Genomic DNA, 19269 nt, shown 5'->3' with positions numbered 1-19269 from the left:
TGAAATACAATTTACATTGAACAGATTTATCTTCATTTTACCAGGTGTGGCCCAGGATGTTCCAGCAGTCTGAGCCGCTCCTTCCAATGCACAAATATCTTAATTACCTGGTCAATTAATTGAGGTACTTGCTATTGATAGAACCCACCACCATATTGCTTTCAATCAGATAACATCAAGAATTAAAGAAATGACAACAATGTTGATTTGTGAAAGTGCACTTACTTTATAATTCAAGATTATGGCTGCATACCAGTTTTTTAAAAAGTTATGAAGTTTGTCTGTTTCTTAATTTGTCCTCCTGCAGTTTAATATCCAAATCTCTCAGTTGTGTCAGAAAGCCTCGATTGGGCAGGACGCAGCGCCGCTGTCGCACATGCCCAATAGCATCGACCAGTGTTAACCCTTGCTTGATCATCATGTATGCCAAGACCAGTGTCACCGACCTACTGCGACCCATCATGCAGTGCACCAACACCTTGTCTAACACAAACATGAACAAAAAGGAGTTTGCCAAACAATATACATAAACTCATCTTTGGTCCAGAATATCTCTACTAAAACAAGGTTTCCGAAACCTCTTGGGCCACCACTGTTTCACATTTTCGAGTGTTCAAACCAAAATGTGAATCATTGGGGAAGGCCTAAGGAGAGATTTGTGAAACCCTGGCCTAAAACAACCATTGATTTGATCTCTTTCTTTGTACGTACTGTCTGGGTCACTGAGTGCTTGGTGGATGAAATTAGCAGCAGAGTAGAAGTATGGAGAGATGTTGAAGGTGGGAGTATCATCAGCTTCTATACCACAGTAAATTATGTTCATGTCCCTGTAGTAGTCGGCACCTGAAATGGGTTGTCAGAACAGGTATATTCATTGCAGGCACCTCAAGTCATTGGCACCTTTGTTAACCGCCTAAGACCTGAGCTTGATAATGTATGCATTTGTAATTTCTCTTAGCAATGTGGGATTAGCAGGACCTGATCAGTATAATATCTAAGCATTGTCTTTGAACTGGAAGAAATTTTCAGAAAAAAATGATGTCTTCGTATGACGGGATTGGGTTGTCATATGTGGACACTGTCTCAGGAGGTTAAAGATGCAGTAACAAAATATATAAAATAATCCACACATGTAATAGGCTATGTTGATGCTCAAGTTATGAAACACGGTTGTTGACCTTCATAAATCAAGCAAAGGATACAAACTACTGCACAAAAAAATATTATAAACTGGGTGCTTCGTATGCTGATTGGCTGATAGTCATGGTATATGTACACAATAAGGCAGGGGGTGTGGTATGTGACCAAAATACCATAACTAAAAGCTGTTCTTAGGACCGATCCGTAAACCAGGGGTATGACAGCTGTTCTTAGGACTGATGTCATACCCGTGGTGTATGGGTCAGGATTCATGTAAAGCCTTTTAATAATAAAAATTAAAAACAAATAAAATTAAAATAAAAAATTAATGTAAAGCCTGTATGACAGCAAATCACTTGTCACTGCTCCAACCTCATTGGGAATCAGTTCATAAAACCAATAAGGTATGGTGGAGGTTAGTGGTACATTGTCAATGTACCCCGGCTATGCGCTGTGTCCTTGCACTCTGTGATGCTGACCATATACCACACCCCCTCCTGACTTAATACTTAATCATACAGTACAACTTCCCACTAATAAGGCAGTAATTAAGATTTTGAAAACCAGGTGAACTGTGGTAAACCTATTTGGTAGCTGAAGCAAGTGCATTTTGGCCCCACAAGGCAAGGAAGATGGTTCTGGAAGCACAGGGGAACCCAAGCCATATGGTGAGTTTAGAGTCAAATGAGGGATGTGTGAGTAGATGAAAACAAGATATGGTGTTAAAGGTCAATGGCGTTATCAACTAGTAGGGTATTTTTTCACACATTTTCTTTTCTATGGGAAAGTCACTCTGCACTTGAATCACAGTGAAAACGTGTGGTATTAATTGACGAGTGCAGTACAAGAAAAGACCAAAGGATCTCAATGATTTGGAAAGATTCTATATGGAGCAAATGGTCTATGATCCCTTCCAGTGTATTCACATATTTAAGGAAACGGTTCAGTACTGTTGTCTTTGCAAAAGAGTTGTACTGAAGTACTGAAACAAAGTTCAATAACAAATGAAACAATAACAAATATCATTGGTAATTACCAGGGGCGACTGGTCATTAGGGGCAGGTGGGTCACAGCCCCACCTGTTGTCAACAGAAAGAACTGCAACGAAATATTTTTTATTTCTCGAAGATTACTTCCTATAATTTATTATCTATGAATGTACCATCTTCCTAAATTGCATATCATTTGTGTTAGGATTTTATTTCATGTTCATTGGTCCCTGCCTTGCTGCTTCAGACTGCGTTCTGCCGATTCGAGTTTGCAGTAGTAGGCCATAGGCTAAGTGTGAATGTGGGGCTAGCCCCTCTTTCACAATGCAATGTACGTGTGAAACTATTAATAAGCATGCTCAGAATGTTAGTTTGATCAATGTAGATCACACAAATTTGATGCCAAGTGGGACTGACAGTCGGTAGCCCCACTACAGCGTCATATCGTATTTCAGACCTGATTGGCTGTTTGTCTGTCTGGCGCCAACATTAGTCGGCAAGAGCGAGGACGGTAGGTTGTCTTAGCTAGCCTGTTAGCTTGACAAACACCAGATAACTTGAGAAAATAAATAAAGTGGATTTCATACTCAAGCACCGGTTTGAAACACTTAATTTGGAAGAAAAACTTGAAGTAAAGCGACTTGGTGCCCATCAGCCACGGGATATTGTCATCACTAAAACTGCTGGTAAAAGTAACTGCAAGTTTAACGTGAGTGGTTTTTGAAGAAAAGTGGCTAACGGTTAGCATACAAAAGAAGGGCTTCTTCTGTTTTCCATGTGCTATTTGGTGGAGATGGTACTTGGTCGAGGACGGGTTACAAAGATTTGAAACATCTTTCTGAGAAGACTGCCAAACATGAGAGCAGCGGGAGTCATCTGGACACTGCTGTGAAATTGGCCTTACTTGGACAGGTAAGTGTCAGCCCATGTTGACAGTGCATACAGGCGCTCCATTGAGTAGTATAACAAACAGGTGGAGGAAAACAGGTACGTTCTCAGTCGGATCATAACATGTATTAAACTGTGTGGAAAATGTGAAACCGCACTGCAGGGGCACGACGAGTCGTGGACTCCCTGAAACTCCCTGAATATTCAGATGCATCTTCGATACTATGTGTACATACCCACATGCCCAGTTTGTTTAATGCTATGCGCACCAGCTGAACCTGACCCTGCAGCAACTTTGTCCAGCAAGGATGAGCATCCTGAAAGTGTTTTTTGCAGATTTAATTGCTTTTGCCACCTTTTTCTCTGGCACAACCAACACGTGTTGCCACTTGCTGAGGCAACACAGAGACGCATTCCAAGGCCACCCGCTGTACTATGGAACTTTACAAGTGTCAATGCAGTTTGGGAAAATCGCGCTGCGCTTCTCCTGTGTATGGAGGACAGTATAAGCCAGAGGTGTCAAACCGGTTCCACGGAGGGCCGAGTGTCTGCAGGTTTTTGCTCTCTCCTTGTACTTGATTGGTTAATTGGTTAATGAGGCCACCATAAGTGTGGCATAAGCTGAGACTGTCACTCTGCTGAAAATTGTCACAACACCTATGACAACACCTGAGTCAGAGGAACTTTTCCACCTTGAAGTGGTAAAAACCTTCACTGGCAATACCATGGGACAGCTGTGACTCAACGCATTGGCCATGTTGTCCATCTGATTCAGCAGCTACATGACTTCATTCCCAAAGTCATCGAAAAGTTTTACCAGAGGAAGCGCGGTGCTACCTTTCTCTTCAAGTGAGCCCTCAGCCTTGGTGAGTGAAAGCATATTTTATCATATTTTTGTGCTGGATCGATTGATATAGATGGTGACGAGTGTCAGTGTGTCTGTCCATGCTTAACTATAAGGTTGTCGTCATAGACTGGATCTGTATCCCTAAAAAGTTGTCTTTCCACTTCGTTGTGGCCTTCAGTGGTGTTGAGCTCATTGCTGTTCGCGTATGGCCCTGTAGGCACATTGGTTCTGAACTTGGTTGCATTCTAAATTGATGTTTGTAAATGTGACAGTGGTTATTTTACATGTGTGTGTGTGAGAGAGAAGGAGAGCAATTAAACAAGATCTCTCTCTATCTCTCTCTCCAGTATGTGTACTACAACACTACTACAACACTAATAAACACATCAGAAGCAAGAGTGAGTTTTGTAGCTTTACTGGTATGTATCCTATATTTGGAAATAGTTTGTGCCCCACCACCCTTCAATCATTAACAATGTACAATATATCCATGTTAGAAATTACAATAAAGCTCCAAAATGTGTTTATATTATTCAGCCTTTTTTTGCTCATTTATATTATTGTTTTGGAAGTGACTATAGTTTTGACTAACTCCAATAGCTTTGGAGGTGAATATATTACATGCGCCCCAAATTGGTTAAACCTATTGGAGCAGTGGGGTAGTCTGTAAGCTGAGAATGGCTGCCAAAATGATACTATTTTACTAGTACATGTTAGATATGTCTCTGTTATGGACCGGTAAACAACAGTAGCTACAGCGTGTTTAAGTTTGTAAGCAGGTCAGCATTTTATTAGCACAGTGTGTATAGTAGGATGTACTTGCAGGTACCTGTAGACACATTGTTCCAAGTTCCCTCTGCAGCGTTTATAATGTGTGTTACACCCATCTCCACCAGACCGGGCTTCTCCAACGCTGTCTTTCTACACAGACCCACGGGCAACTGTTTTGATTGTACTTCATGGACAGAAAACTGGTATTGATAACTTTAAATATACATTTGAAGGATCCGTGCGTGGTTGAGTGTGCACTCACTTGTCTCCTATGTAGAGGTTGGGCCACACTTGGTTGCAGTGTGTGTACGTGGCTCCGAGGCCAGTCCAGAACATCTGCTCCAGGTCCACAACTCCTGGTGTGAGGTATTCCATGTCTGGGTCAACACGAACCGCCTCATGTGACATATTTAAGCTTCTTATCCTTTTTCTGACCTTTTGTTCTCTTCACCAACCCAGGGCCAACTTCTATTTAAAAGGTTTACCTAGGTGTAGCCGGCAGATAGCTTAGTGATGAGAAAGCTGTCCCTTCAACTGAACGGTTGATAGTTTGAATTACTGAGCTGGTAGGTAAAAAGTTGTGGTTATGTCCTTCAGAAAACTCAAATTCATCCTGTAAAGATAATAATGTCTGCTAAATAACAAAAATTATCAAAGAGTATTGTTTGGGCTGAGAAAAAGTGTCTGTGGAAAGAGAGTCCAGATACGTAATGGCGTCTGCTCTTCCAGGCTATTTGAGGTTGTATTTTTAGGTCGTTGAGCTCTGAGACGTGACCACACACTAAAATCAGCAGACAGTAATGTGAGCCAATGTGCAGTATTTCTTACCTCTGAGTTGGTCAGACGGAGGATTTTGCGATGCATAATGCTTGTCCTGTTTACATACAATTTCAACTGGAATTTATTATAACATTGACTACATAGTTATAGTTGGCCACTGTATTTATATTCTTTACTGCAAATAGATAAAGGTTGATGTGGGAGAACTATACTCTGAAACAGTATGTTCTGATTACATTTTATGCTTACGATGCATTTGTCACTTTCGAAAGGTATTCAGGCACCTTCACTTTTTCTACACCTTGTTACTCAAAGTGATCAGAAGGCTAACGTGTGGAGAGAAAAATGTAACTGCAGATGATCCTATGCAAACCACCTCATCTGTGAAGTAAGGTGATTGTAGTGTCATGGAATGGGTATGCATGGCTGCCTCTGGATTGGGCTTTAAGTCTGATTGAATGTGCATTTCACATACTGAAGAGGTGACTGAAGTCAGAAACTCCCCAAAACAATGACAGCTTAAAATGGCTGCAGTTAACGCTTGGCAAAGCATCTCAAATGATGATACCTAGAGTTTGGTTATGTCAATGGGTCGCAGACTCACTGCTGTTATTGCATGGAAGGGATTTACTTTTTAGATTTGCTTGAAGTTGAATTGTCACAATAATTATTTATGCATGAAATGGGGAATGGAATTCTAAAAGTGCTGTTATAGTTAGTTAGTAAAATGTATATGTTTTGAAACAGCCCAAAATAAATGGTGACAGTCTGTACTTTTGCCTCATTCATCTTTTGATCATGTTTTCTTATGCCTTGTGTGCACAGCAAAAATATCCATGTTGAATTTACTGTCCCATTACTTATGAAGGACATTGTATTATTTTGGTATAATATAAGCTTTTAATATTCAAAATGTTTTTTGTTTATTACTGGGGATTGGATAGCTTTTCGAAATGTACATTATTTCACAAAAATACCTCCTGGAGTTGGTAGAGCCATAAATATATGATTTCATTAGAGGATTAATCAGGGTAATTTTTCCAAAGATGGATGGGTGTTTCCTATCCATAGTTTCATTAGATCATCATTTGTAAACTCAAGTATGTATATGATTTAATATATTTAATTTGTATGTTTTATGGATATAATATGCTGATTTGTAACAATTTAACATTACTGTGATAACATCTCACTGGAGACCTGGAGTGCATAATGGGCCTGATCAAAACGTGCATAAAAACACCCTTCAAATACAGCCTTCAATCTGTTATTCATAATAGCTTGTAATTATGCAATGCCATCAAACTATGAAATATTGAATATTGATCTAAAAATCCTGATTCAAGAATTTTACCTCCTAATTTGAGTTCAGAAACTCAATGTTACATTTAAAATTGTATCCAGATAATTTTATATTTAATGCATTAATTTTAAGATAGCTAGGTGGGACAAGCACACAACTGAGTAATTGTAAGCACACTTCAATAAAGTGCCCATCAGCAGTAAGAAAACAAATGTGCAGTTATAACTTCACGAAAGGCTGTGGAGATATAATGCTGAGAACGTTTTAAGTACAAACATATCACCACCATCTGCATTTATGTGAAAATTATTCTCGATATACTCGAATTAACCCCTAGGGTGCGCAATTTGAATACTGAGCAGATAGATGCATTTGATTTGGTTGAAAGGAACAAGAGGCATCCCCTTTTAACACCAGTTAAGCTGACATACCATTTCAGTGATTCCCAAAACAAAAACATATATTTTTAGAAGACTATACACTGAGATTGCCTAAACATGTCAACGTGTTTAATTTTAAAACAAGATTTTAAAACACGAATCCTGAGGTCTTTGTTCAACTCAAGCCCCGCCCAGCAAACTTGGTGAAAACAAATTATGACGTAATTTTAAGACCAAGCAATGCCTGCTGGGAGCCTACGATTTCCTTTCAGAGGACATTTTGGATTTAAAGGGACTGATCGCTGACAGTAGAAGCTCTCGGTAAGTCTAAGTTTGATATTACTTGTATTTTAATTAATGTCAACATTTAGTAGTCGTGTAAGCTGATATTGTGATATTATTCGAACATGTCATGGGAAGTATTTTTGTCGTTTCTGGTGATTTACAATTTATTCTTTATTCCATTCTGTAGATCGAGGGGTGTGGGACACTGGCCAGTTACACTGTCAGTACGCTGCGTCGTATTAGCATTCAGGTTAGCTTGTTAGCTTTCTCTACAGTTATAATGTTAGCCTGCTACAAGTGAGGCAGTTCGCAATTTATTGCTGGCAGTTATCACCGATGGATAACTTTGTAAACTTTAATGGAATAAAACAAGTTGTTCGATAACTAACTACACATGTTTCTGCGCTGTACCTATGTTGATGTAATTTCTTGTTGCCGACAGTAATTTACAGTACTAGCTACTACAGACACAGTGAACTTAGAGACTAACGTAACGTTTACTTTTAACACTAGTGTTTCTAAAAGCTTTCAAAGAACTGAAGTGTCTGTCAACAAAGAAGTATAGATGCCTCCGACGCAATAATAAGTGTTATAATTAAATACGTTTTATATTTTGAGCAGTAAGGCAACGTTTCCTGTATTGATTACGAAAACAATCAGCTGTAGTAGTAGCAGCTAGTCGCTACCACTCTGGTTGTCCTCTGACCATAGAGCTAGTTGGAGGACGTTCAAGCATGCAAATCACAATTGGAAGCAACTGCCGTTTTATTGTCACTTTAGTGGGAATTTCAACTTGGTTTGCTGATCACGCCCTCTGACCTGGGATGATTCCCCTTGATTGCTGGATTGGTCACGTGAAACCACTGTAATCCACCATAATGGACAATTAAAACGTAGAATCCTCAGAGGAAAAGCATATGATGGCTCATATGCTATAATCTCCATGTTGGGAGTGGGGATATCCTGGTGCTTCAGATTTTTACTTCCAGTGGGCTGTCTGACTCCCAGCTTTCAGTGGTACAGGATTTCTTCCTGTACCACTGCATAAATGAGTCCTCTTTCTATCTCTGCTAAGATAAACAATGAAAGATTAAGCAGAACACCTAGTTACTATGGGTACGGTTTAGTGTTAATATGAATGATTCAGTAAATATAAAGTGTGTGTGTGTGTGTGTGTGTGTGTGTGTGTGTGTGTGTGTGTGTCATTAGGTCATTGTTAAAGGACGATGAATGACCAGAGGGGCTTGGGTTTTGAATCTGTTTGTTGGCCTTCAGCTGAAGTCTAAACCTATTGTATTATATATATTTTTCAAACATTATTTCGCCAACTAAGAACATGTCTTATTTTTTGTAACAATATAGGAGCAATAGGGTTTAACTTCCTTGCTGAGTGACTGAACAATTATTTTCACGTTATTGGCTCATGGGTTTGGTCTGGCATCCTTTCTGTCAGGCTACACTGCCATCCGGGCAACATTTTAATAGGCCAAATCGGTGTTTTCTTTATGTAGTTTTTTATTTGTTTTTAACAAATTGGCGTTTTGACAAGTCCGAAAATAATCTGAATAAGGTTGCCTGTGTAATCACAGCCCTGTCTCCATTAGATTTGCTATGGCGATTTCTTTTGCTTTAGTATTTGCCTTCAAACCTTTGTAACTGATGTTGGTGCAGGTGAAGTCAATTATCACTAGCTTATATGGTAAATAAACAAAATGCACAGGCTACGGGGCACAATATAGCCTATTTGGTTATAATACCTATTTTATTAGTGAGACCACTTGAAGGTTAATACCAGTGTACCTCGACCAAATGAACTCATTACATCTGTACTGTGTTCGCTACGAAAGTACATAAATGTGATGTTCCATAAAACATATTTGTGCTTTTCTGACATTGCACAGCGTAGCAAACATTCAGTCAAACTGAACACATCCCAGCCATATGTGTAAGAATTCTCACTAAAGCGAGCTGGAAGAGGCACTTCGGCCTGACCGTGTCATGGTCACTTCCCTCTCAGCTGTCCCATGTCCCGCCACTCCCTCCCAGTTGTCTGACACTTCTTTGTGTCTGGTACCACCAGGGCAGGCGGGGCTTGTGTGTGTCTGTGCATGTGCAGGAAACAGGATGATAAAGTGACCTAGTGGTGACCAGCAGCAAGAGCAAAATGCGTCTCTTGGGAGACATTAGTTGTCTTGGATTTAGGCTGTTTTTTTCAATGCTATTTTTTTTTGTTTGTTTTCCCTTTGCTAAGGATGTACAAACCAGTATTCTTAATTGCTTACTAAGGCTATTCATCCTGTTTCAAGGATTTATCTGAGAATTCATGCACACCCACGGAAGTTTGATGTCAGCATGTCCTTGTAGTGTTTGAGCCCCCACTCCAGTTTATACTTTTTCCACATGAGAGTATTGGATGAGTCAACTTTATTTGGATGTGAGTTAATAAACACAGCTAAATGTGAGATTTTCCCAGTGCTGTCAATTTTAACAAGCTAATTCATGGTCATTGTTTCTGTCCTGTCCCCAAGACAGCAGCATGCACCACTCTTGTCTCTTTCCTTGGGCCGACCGATGATAAAGCTATCTGCAGTGTGTTATTGCTCTTGCCAAAAGCAAGCGTGTCAGTGTCCCCTCGGAACAATATGCTGAGTTGGTCTTCCCTCCCATATGCGGCTAAAACATGGTCTGTGCTGTGACCTGTGTTTTTAATGCATTCACAGCAGTATGCAAAAATGATGGATTCTAGCTTTTAATAACTATGTTTTATTGTGCATCTGCATTTGTGATCCTTGTTAATGGTCGCCAGGGCTCTGGGTGGATTTCTGTTGAGTGTGATAGCCTTTTTGGGATAGCCTTAGAGGGACTTGATTAGTTTAGAAGGACTTGTAGGGTGCTGTTTTTGGCTTAAAGTTTAGTTGATTTTGTCTATAGGCTTTTTATCTAGCAGGATTATTTGTTATAGTTAAGGGGTGTAGCTATGTACGTACTTCAGAGATACCCGTATGTCTCAACTGTGTTAGTGGTTGTATTCTTTGCCAAGGACCCAGGTCGTTCAGTCTTACTATGGGCCAGTGGTTCCTAAAGTGAGGAGTGGTCTTATACAAAAGATTGCATGTCCCGCATTTGTGTGCAAACTCTGGTGTGCATATCTCGATTAGTGATCGTAAAGCATTTTTTCTGTTTTGGCCTTCCAAAAACAGATCTGATAAATTGTCTATTTGATTTCTTACCAACCAAAATTGGTTTGAAACATGAAATCCATAACACATGTATATGCTGTGTAATATTTCTCAAATAATTAATAAATATTCAGTGACCAATATTGGCACCCTTTTCAGTAACTGCCATTATCCTTCCATCCATGGAGTCTGTCAGTTTCTTGATCTGTTTCACAATCAATTTTCACTGTAGCAGCAACTACAGCCTCCCTAATGCTGTTCAAAGAGGTGTATTGTCTTCCCTGACTGTAAATCTCGTGTTTTGAGGAGGGCCTACACATTCTCCATATGATTTAAGTCTGGTGAGGAAGGGGGCCAGGTCATTATTCAGCCATTTCTGAGGCCCTTGCTGGTTAGCCAAGCAGTGGAGTGCTTGGATGCATGTGATGGGGCATTGTCCTGCATAAAGATCATGGCCTTCCTGAATGCTGAGGATTTCTTCCTGTACCACTGCTTAAAGAAAGTATCTTCCAGAAACTGGCAGTCGGTATGGGAGTTGAGTTTCAGTCTATTATAAACCTGAAAAGGTCCAATGACCTCATCCTTAATGATAGCAGCCCATACCAGTGCCCCTACTCCACCTTGCTGGCACCTGACTCAAAGTGGTGCCCTGTGTCCATTAGTGATCCAGCCACGGGCCCATCCATCTGGTCCGTCAAGAGTCACTAATTTAATCTGTCCATATAACCTTTTGAAATATCTTTCAGGTATTTTTTTGCCTAATCTTGGCGCTTCAACTTGTGAATTATTCTGTGGTGGTCGTGTTTCAGCCTTCTTGACCTCAGCCATGTCTCTGAGCACTTGACCCCTCCAGGTAGGTTGCAGTTCGGATGTTAGCTAATGTAGGGAATTAGTTTCATGATCAATGGGGTTCTGTCTAATTCGTTTAACAATGCAGAGGTAACCAGACCACATCCCTACACACATATCACGTGCAACAACATGCTGTTTAAATAGCGAAGTGGTTAAAGAAACAGTCTGCCGCATGGGAAACCGTAGCACGAATCCAGCCAAGGGCAACAACATTCATCCCTTTTAATCCCCGGCTGGCTGAACTATGCTCGCCTGGTTCCTTTTCTTGTTCCAACAGTAACCAAATTATTCAGTAATATCAATGCAAATATAGGCTGCAATGAACAACAGCAATAGAAATGTAATGTAATTCGCTGTGCATGTTTGGTTTCTGCATGTTTGGTCTGCAATGGAAGAACAAGTTCTATCATACCTTGAGGATACATATTTGTTTCCTGTAGAGCCTGAGGTTCTTACCACTGGAACAGCACCTGTTTTAGAAGTGTCTGAAATTGTGGTTCTTGTAAGTATGGTGACGCTTTAACTGATGTTGTAGTTGTGGTCGTGGATATGACTGAGGATGTTGTGGTGGCTGGAGCCTATGTAGGCCTAGCATCATTCGCATCTGCTGTGTCGCCCCCACTTCCCACCTCTACATGTCTCCCTGTTGGGTGTTTGGATCTCAGATGTCTGTGGAGATTAGGATTTGATCCTTCACGGGTTGATTGTACATAGCAATTTCTCAGTTTCAAGTGGTCAGGAAACAAATATTGTTCCTTTGTCGTCTTAGTCATTATGTTGCTTTTTTTCAACTGGTACGTTTCTTGCCATCCACACACTATCTGAATAGTTTTTTGACTAAATGTAAAAAATAGTGTTCATGTAGACCTACATCATAACCAGAATAATCTTTAACTATCTTGAAAATATTCACTGAAGGTAAATACATTTGCGTGTGACACATTTTATCCTCATTAGATATGCTTAAATGGCATTTAAAAATGTTTCATAATTTTAAAAGGATGTTTCATTGTGAATGTAATCTAGCTAAATGGATTTGAAAACGGAATTAAGAATGAAGAGGCAAGTCTATTTGCTTCCAAAATCATTGTTTAGATTATGGTTATTCAGCACATTGTGACATCTGGTGTTGAGCATTTGTGATGAAAGTTTTCATTCTGACTTCACAACAGCATTAATCTCTCAGCGTTGTCTCTTCTATGAATCTTCTAGAGTAATGATTCAGTAACCCCGGTTCACTGAAAAGATTAGTTCAAAAATTACTAATCGTTCATCATTCGCACATCACAAAGAAGTTTGCCATGGCTATGGTAACAGCCTCTGTTGGAGAATGTATCTGTTCCTCGCTAGCTTGAATCTGCCTTGAAATTCTTATATTCAAATACTGCCATGCGTGCAAACAACGTCAAGAAAAAGGAGAAATATGGCATTCATTTTATGTAATATTCTCCCACGCAGGCTTTCATATTTCACCTCTCCTTTTTTCAGTAGCTTACAGTAGTCTGTCTGCCACTGTGTTTCTTCTGAATAAAATATTATACAGAAATACTTTTAAAACACACAGAATTTGCCATAGATATGTGATACATACCTGCATACTCATACTTCAGAGATGTTTTTGGTGAAGAAATAACGTTAGCTTTCTCGAGTTCTCCGAATACAATATTTGACAATGCAAAAGTCACACAGACCACGCACAGATCTTGTGACAAAATTTTTTATTTTTAAAGCTTCCAATCTGCAGCTGAATTGCTTTAGCCTAGCCCATGCAATCTCTGTAAATGGTGCTAAATTAGGATTTAATTTCACTCTCTTTGGAGACATGCAGTCTGCATTCTTACTTTCTGGACTGGACCACTGAAAATTAACAATGCTTTTTCCCGATTCAACTTAGTTTGTGTTCATCATGGAGGCCAGTTTCATATGATTATTATATATCTAAACTGATTGCTATGACCAGGCTTGTCTAATTATTTAATATTATTATCTAGCCCTGTTACCATTGACCAATTTTGTGACAAACATGGAAGACGTAAAGCCAACACATAAAATTGACTTGCATTTGGCTGGTGCTAAGTGTACATTTAGATCCTGCTGTGTTACCTGTGAATTGAACTGCTACATTAGCCTAACATATTCTGTAGTATTAGCACCTAAATAATGCATGGACTTAGGCCCTATAATATGTTACCGGGAGTTCAGAGCTGTTATCGGTCTTGAGTCTCTGTGTACACAGCAAGGTGACTTGGCCGCTCAGTTGTTTAACTTCAGGAAGGAATTTGACTTGTCATGTAGCCTGTTTACTCCTATGGTATCAGTCGCCTGGCATTAGTCGATGGTTGTCACAAAGGGAAGGTCACCTCAGATTTCCCCTCCGGCTTTGTGTGAACAACCGTGGTTCGTAATGTTTTGTGTGGGGGTGTGGTGTGCATATGCAGTGACATGACCTTAAACCACCTGGATAATGGGATTAGTGAATGTTGATTGGCAGACATGCCCAAACGTGTGCGTGCTTCATGCGAGGTGGTGGCGGCAGATGCAGCAGTTTCTACTGTCTTGATCTGGACGGCTCCCCTCCCCCTCACCCCACCTGACCCGTGCCTCTCAGCAGGGGGGTGGGGCGCCGCGCCGCACCCTGCCCCATCTCCACATTGCTGAGGCAGTCTGTTCCCACAGCGGTGGAGGTCACCATCCTGCAGGTACTTCCCATCCACAGACACACTGCTTCCTCACTACCGAGCGCCGGTTCGACCACGTCCGTCCAGGCATTCTCTTGCTCCCCACTTCCATGGAGCCCCTCTCCGTTTCCTACTGATCGGATTAACCTTCGTCTTTCTGTGATGCTGTTGCCACGGTGACTGTTCGGGGTGCATTGCTGGTGGCGGAGTCATTATTTCGTCAGCCTGTTCTAAGCAATGAGGATCTGATCTGTTATTGCTGAAACTAAGGTAGAATCTCTGATTTCTTGGAGTTAATGTTCCTGAAACACATTTTGCTTAGTTTTTATGGTTTTTACTGCATCTGCTTATTTTCATGCCTTTTTTTGTTTTGTTGTGGGCTGTGGTACATCTGTGACAAGTAGACTCAACACTGAAGATATTTGCTGACTGAAGGGTTGTTAATGTTTTGATACCCATATTTCTGTTTAGTGTCATGCCGAATACTGTACATGTAATTCAGATGGAAATAAGACAATGCTGTTCTTCTGTGTGTGACTAAATTAAACCTATGCTTGCTATCTGTAACATTTCTGTGTTTGCTGTTAGGCATAATCTGCAAATCATACAGAAGCCATAACAAAGGCCTTGCTTGATCCGACTGTTGCTATAAAGTATACTCTGCTGAGAAATCATCACCTCTACCACATTGGCTTGCCTTTTCTTCTAGGGCTGAGTGGTTTGATCTAAAAGTAGTGCATATTTTAAGCTTATGGATGATTCATGACCTTGTTTAACAAGTTAAGTATTTTTTTATTATAGTTCTCTTTGCTTTCATAACCTTGCTTTATCATAGCAACTTCTAGCGAAGTTCAGGTCAGTGAAGAACTTTACTCTGAGTTAGACTAAACAATTGGTTTTGCATGCAGTATATGTAATGTGTTTTCAATATAGCGCAGTCTTTTATAACTGGCATTTTGTGTAAGCTAAATGCAAAGTACGTGTGAGGAGTGGACCTCTAGACCAGTGGTCCAGATATATGTTGATTTCTCATAGGCCAAGTTACACATTTATAAATCTGCAATCATGACTTCCACATCTCCCAATGTGGGCATCCAGCGAACGAGAGGAAACCTGTTTTAGGATTGGCTTAAATGAATGTGCATTCTGGTCTGCTTATTATAAGGAAAATGTGTTACTTGTACAATTGCTATACAATCAGTTTACTGTTGAGCAGATATTCCTGTTATTATAATTTAGAATCATCAGTGGCAATAGTGTAATTACAAAATTGGCACCACATGTTTATTAGGATCAATTCATGTAAATTGTGGTTTCCAGTGTACCAGGTGTTTAAAGACATGATGTACTTTAAGGGTTAAACTAAGCTAGTAACTAAACTGTTACCGCACATGCACGCAAATCACCCGTTGCGTTGTAATGCTATGAATGGAACAGGGGGTCTTTGGAGAAACCAAGAACGAAGTAAAAGCCTTTAATTTGGCTGGTTCTGAAATAAGCAAACCGCTATGTCTGTGGTACTCAAAGCCTTTACTTGCCCCGGCTAATATCTTTGCATAAGCCTATGAGCCCATTGATCAAACGCATTCACAAGTCAGACTTCATTAGCCGTGACTCTTCTCCAGTTTGCAGCAGCAGAAAGGCTCAGGAGGGTCTCTGTCAACACAAACAGAACCATTCTTTCAAGCTTCTCAAAGGTGGGGGAGAACAAAGCCACTTGAGGGATGATTGGTACATCAAAATCTTGCATTTCTAATAGCAACGAGAGCACTTAGACCAAATTCGCACACACTTATTTAGATCTCTCAACTCCGATACTTCACACTGCCGAAAAAAATGATTTTTTTTTGTCTTAGTTGGGTGTAGTATGATCAATTGTCTGGATTATTGTTATTTCTTTATACGATTGGGACCTAGCCATTACCATTGATTACCGTTAATCGGAGTTAGCCCACAAGACCAATATGGTTTAAAGGATCTGGCCTAAATAATTGCCATTTAATTATTTCTGTTGAAGGTTTCTCTGGGTCAATCAGGTTTGTACATTGTATGCTGCATTCTGTGGATATGCTCAGACATGCTAACCCCTTTAGGCCAACGCAGGCTACATCATGCTCCTTTACCAAAGAGAATCCATGTTCATTAGTAACATTGCTCTTAGAGCAGGAGCCTGGTTGCTGACATAATCTTTATGAAAACAGTAGCCAATCCTGACCAGACTGCAGTCAGGAACTACCACGGCCTTCTTCGCCTTCAGAAGGCATAAGGTGTGATGCATATATTTGTATATTTTTTGTAAATTTTGGTTTGGTAAATTTTTATTTGATCATTTATTTATTCAATCTTTTTTGCACTGATGTAATCTTTTACATTATTTATAATTTGTTTTGGAGCTTGAAGGATTTATACAGAAATAATATCCGCTAAGAACTTTTGTTTTGTGGTAATTTGGCAAGCTCTCCCAGCTAGTATTGGCTTGGCTTTCTGGATTTGGACAGAAGGACTCTGCCGTTCAACTGTATTAAGGCATTATTTAGTCATTATAGTGTATTTTTTTATGTTGCTACTTTCATGCTTTTAGCTGTCAATGGAAATGGTAGCCTGTGTGACCATGTCAGATCAAATGTTGCATTGATTGTGGGAATTTGCAGTGGGAAGTAATAGTTATTTTGATTTGGGAATGTTTTGTATTTTTATTTGTACATATTTCCAGCCTGTGTTTATTTTCCAGTTACCATGGTTCCTTATGCTGTTAGGTAGGCATTTTATTATTTTTTTAAGCAGTGGAAGCACTGGAAATCCTTTTTACTTCAGGTGTTGACATATTGCTTATATAGATACCCAGTCTAAAACCCTAAATGGCACAATAGCTAGGAAAAATTTGAAACTTGAAAAAACTTTGAAGAACAATGCTCTGAGGGGTGGGAAATTATTTTGGCTACGCCTGGAAACGTTTGAAAGTACTAAGGTTGATTAGTACTTTCTGTGAGTCAATGACTCTCCGATTTCATGAAAAAATGACTGCCCTCATCCCGACTCAACAGAAACCGGTTTTTGTCCGACCTGGCAATGCCATGTTTCTTTGTTGCACCATTCTCAGTAAACGCTATATCTTGTTGTGCCTGTAAAGTCCAGGTGGATGGTCATTTCTGAATCACTACAATAGCTGCCCCTGGCACCAACTGTCATTGCATTCTCATTCACGCTCTGTGATAAAAAGGTTTTGCCCTTTCTGACATTCAATTCAACAGTGACTAAATGCCGTACTGCTTTGCACAGAATGCAATGGCAGTGTGGCTCCCTGTCTAGTTGTGATGCTTTTTAATTTACATTGTGGTGTATGCTAAACAACTGGCCCCTGAGTCAGTTTAAGTTAAATAATGAATTTTGGCTTAAAGTGCAGTCGCTCAGCTTTAATTTGAGGGTATTCACAACCAAATGGGAGGAAGGGTTTAGGAATTGCTGCTCTTTAATATGTAGCCTCCTCTTTTTCAAGGGATCAAAAGTAATTGGACAATTGACTCAAAAGCTGTTTCATGGATGGATGTAGGCTATTCCTTAATTTTTTCATCAATTAAGCAGGTAAAAGGTCTGGAGTTCATTCCAGGTGTGGCATTCACATTTGGAAGCTTGCTGTGAACCCACAACATGCAGTCAAAGGAGCTCTCAATGCAAGTGAAAACAGGCCCATCCTTAGGCTGCAAAAAAAGAATCCATCAGTGAGATGGCAGGAACATTACGATTGGCCAAATCGACAGTTTGGTACAAGGAAAAAAAATGCACTGGTGAGCTCTGCAACACAAAAAGGCCTGGACATTCATGGTAGGTAATCGTAGGATCCTTTCCATGGTAAAGGAAAAACCCCTTCACAACATCCAGCCAAGTGAAGAACACACTCCAGAAGGTAGGCATATTATTATCCAAGTCTACTATAAAGAGAAGACTTTGAGAGCAAATACAGAGGATTTGCACAAGGTGCAAACTATTCATAAGCCTCAAGAATATTGAAAGGCCCGATTAGACTGCCAAAAACATCTAAATTAGCCAGCCCAGTTCTGGAAAAGCATTCTTTCGGCAGTTGAAACTAAGATCAACCTGTACCAGAATATATACCATACCACCATCTGTAAAACAGTGGAGGCAGTGCGAGGCTTGGCCATGCATGGCTTCCAATGGCACTGGGTCACTAGTGTTTATTGAGATATATATACTGTAAGGCAATATACAGTTTCAGGCTGGTCCAGAACACCTCACTATGCAAACAATCACAAATAATTCCATATATTCAGTTTCTTGATCTCACAAGCTGCATTCACATGGTATTAATCTAGTTTTTTCATGGGTAGAACCTTTTGAAGAATCATAAAGGAGACTTCCTTCATTTTATTGGTCACCATAAATGTGTGTGGAGTGAGCCAAGCACATCAAATGTTGAAGCCCCATAAAAAAATTGCAGAAGGTATAGCTTTAATGTAGGAGCTATTCCTCAATGGGCAGTTGTTGAATCTCTTATCTCATGTATGCCATTCACCAGGATATCACTAAAATAAGTTTTAGTGTATGAATTAGGCTGTAGTAAAGATCTTCTCACTAAGTATGGCTTTAAGATGAGTGTTATATTTGCAATTGTAACTTTCACACTTGTTATTTCTCAGAGCTGTGAACCCCTGTGTAGCTCAGTTTTGCGGATGTGCAAGAAATACCCTCTTCACTCTTGTTGACTATTACTAGAAATATCCTCTATTTTCTGATTGGGTCAGATCTGGCTTTGAGTGATTAGTGATTCAATAATGTGATACGCTAAGTGTTAAACTAGCCACGGGGGGTCAACAAAACACAGCGTGAGTTGAGTTAGTGGTAGTCGGTGACAAGACGAGCGCCAAGAGGTCGTCACAACATCTACAATCACCAAAGTGTTCCACGGCCTTAAGACTCCGTCCATAATGGAACCTTATTCACTAGAACATGGAAGACCTCGGAAAGTGGTTCACCTTGGTTCGTTAGCGTTTGGATGTGCTGCTGAGGCTGCCTCCTGTATTGCTGTATGCTTGAGGCATGGCAGCGGCAAGATGATTTGATCAGTGGGTGCTGACAGTGGCCAAATGCGAGTTGCTATGCAACAGATCCGGAGGAAGCGTGCCCCGTTGGTGGCATTTACGGTCACTAATGATCAGGCT

The 19269-nt window shown here is 40.2% G+C and overlaps 2 protein-coding genes across 12 annotated transcripts in view; one reads left to right on the top strand and one right to left on the bottom strand.

Annotated features, from left to right (window-relative positions):
* Positions 1-102: 102 nt before the first annotated feature.
* On the bottom strand, positions 103-5872 carry LOC105010676 (dual specificity phosphatase DUPD1). Its single transcript, XM_010870168.5, has 4 exons — positions 4898-5872; positions 4694-4785; positions 712-843; positions 103-483 (listed from the first exon to the last, which is right to left on the bottom strand). Exons 1-4 carry the CDS (start codon positions 5041-5043, stop codon positions 269-271), a joined length of 585 nt encoding a protein of 194 aa, XP_010868470.1. The 5' UTR covers positions 5044-5872; the 3' UTR covers positions 103-268.
* The window catches only part of LOC105010677 (kinesin light chain 1), a 40378-nt gene continuing 22897 nt past the window's right edge, over positions 1789-19269 (top strand). For 8 of the 11 annotated variants that reach the window (XR_003781878.2, XM_010870176.3, XM_010870174.3 and 5 more), the window contains exon 1: positions 7328-7419. The gene's annotated coding sequence lies outside the window, so the exon portion shown is untranslated. Of the gene's footprint in view, positions 1809-7327; positions 7420-7570; positions 7634-14085; positions 14363-19269 lie in introns of those variants that run through there. The other 3 variants (XM_010870171.4, XM_010870173.5, XM_010870172.5) reach the window with 3 other exon arrangements.

This window comes from Esox lucius, chromosome 6 (genome assembly GCF_011004845.1).
Source record: "Esox lucius isolate fEsoLuc1 chromosome 6, fEsoLuc1.pri, whole genome shotgun sequence".
NCBI classification, from domain to species: domain Eukaryota; kingdom Metazoa; phylum Chordata; class Actinopteri; order Esociformes; family Esocidae; genus Esox; species Esox lucius.
Note: the sequence above shows the minus strand (reverse complement) of the source record. Positions and strands in the feature narration are given on the sequence as shown.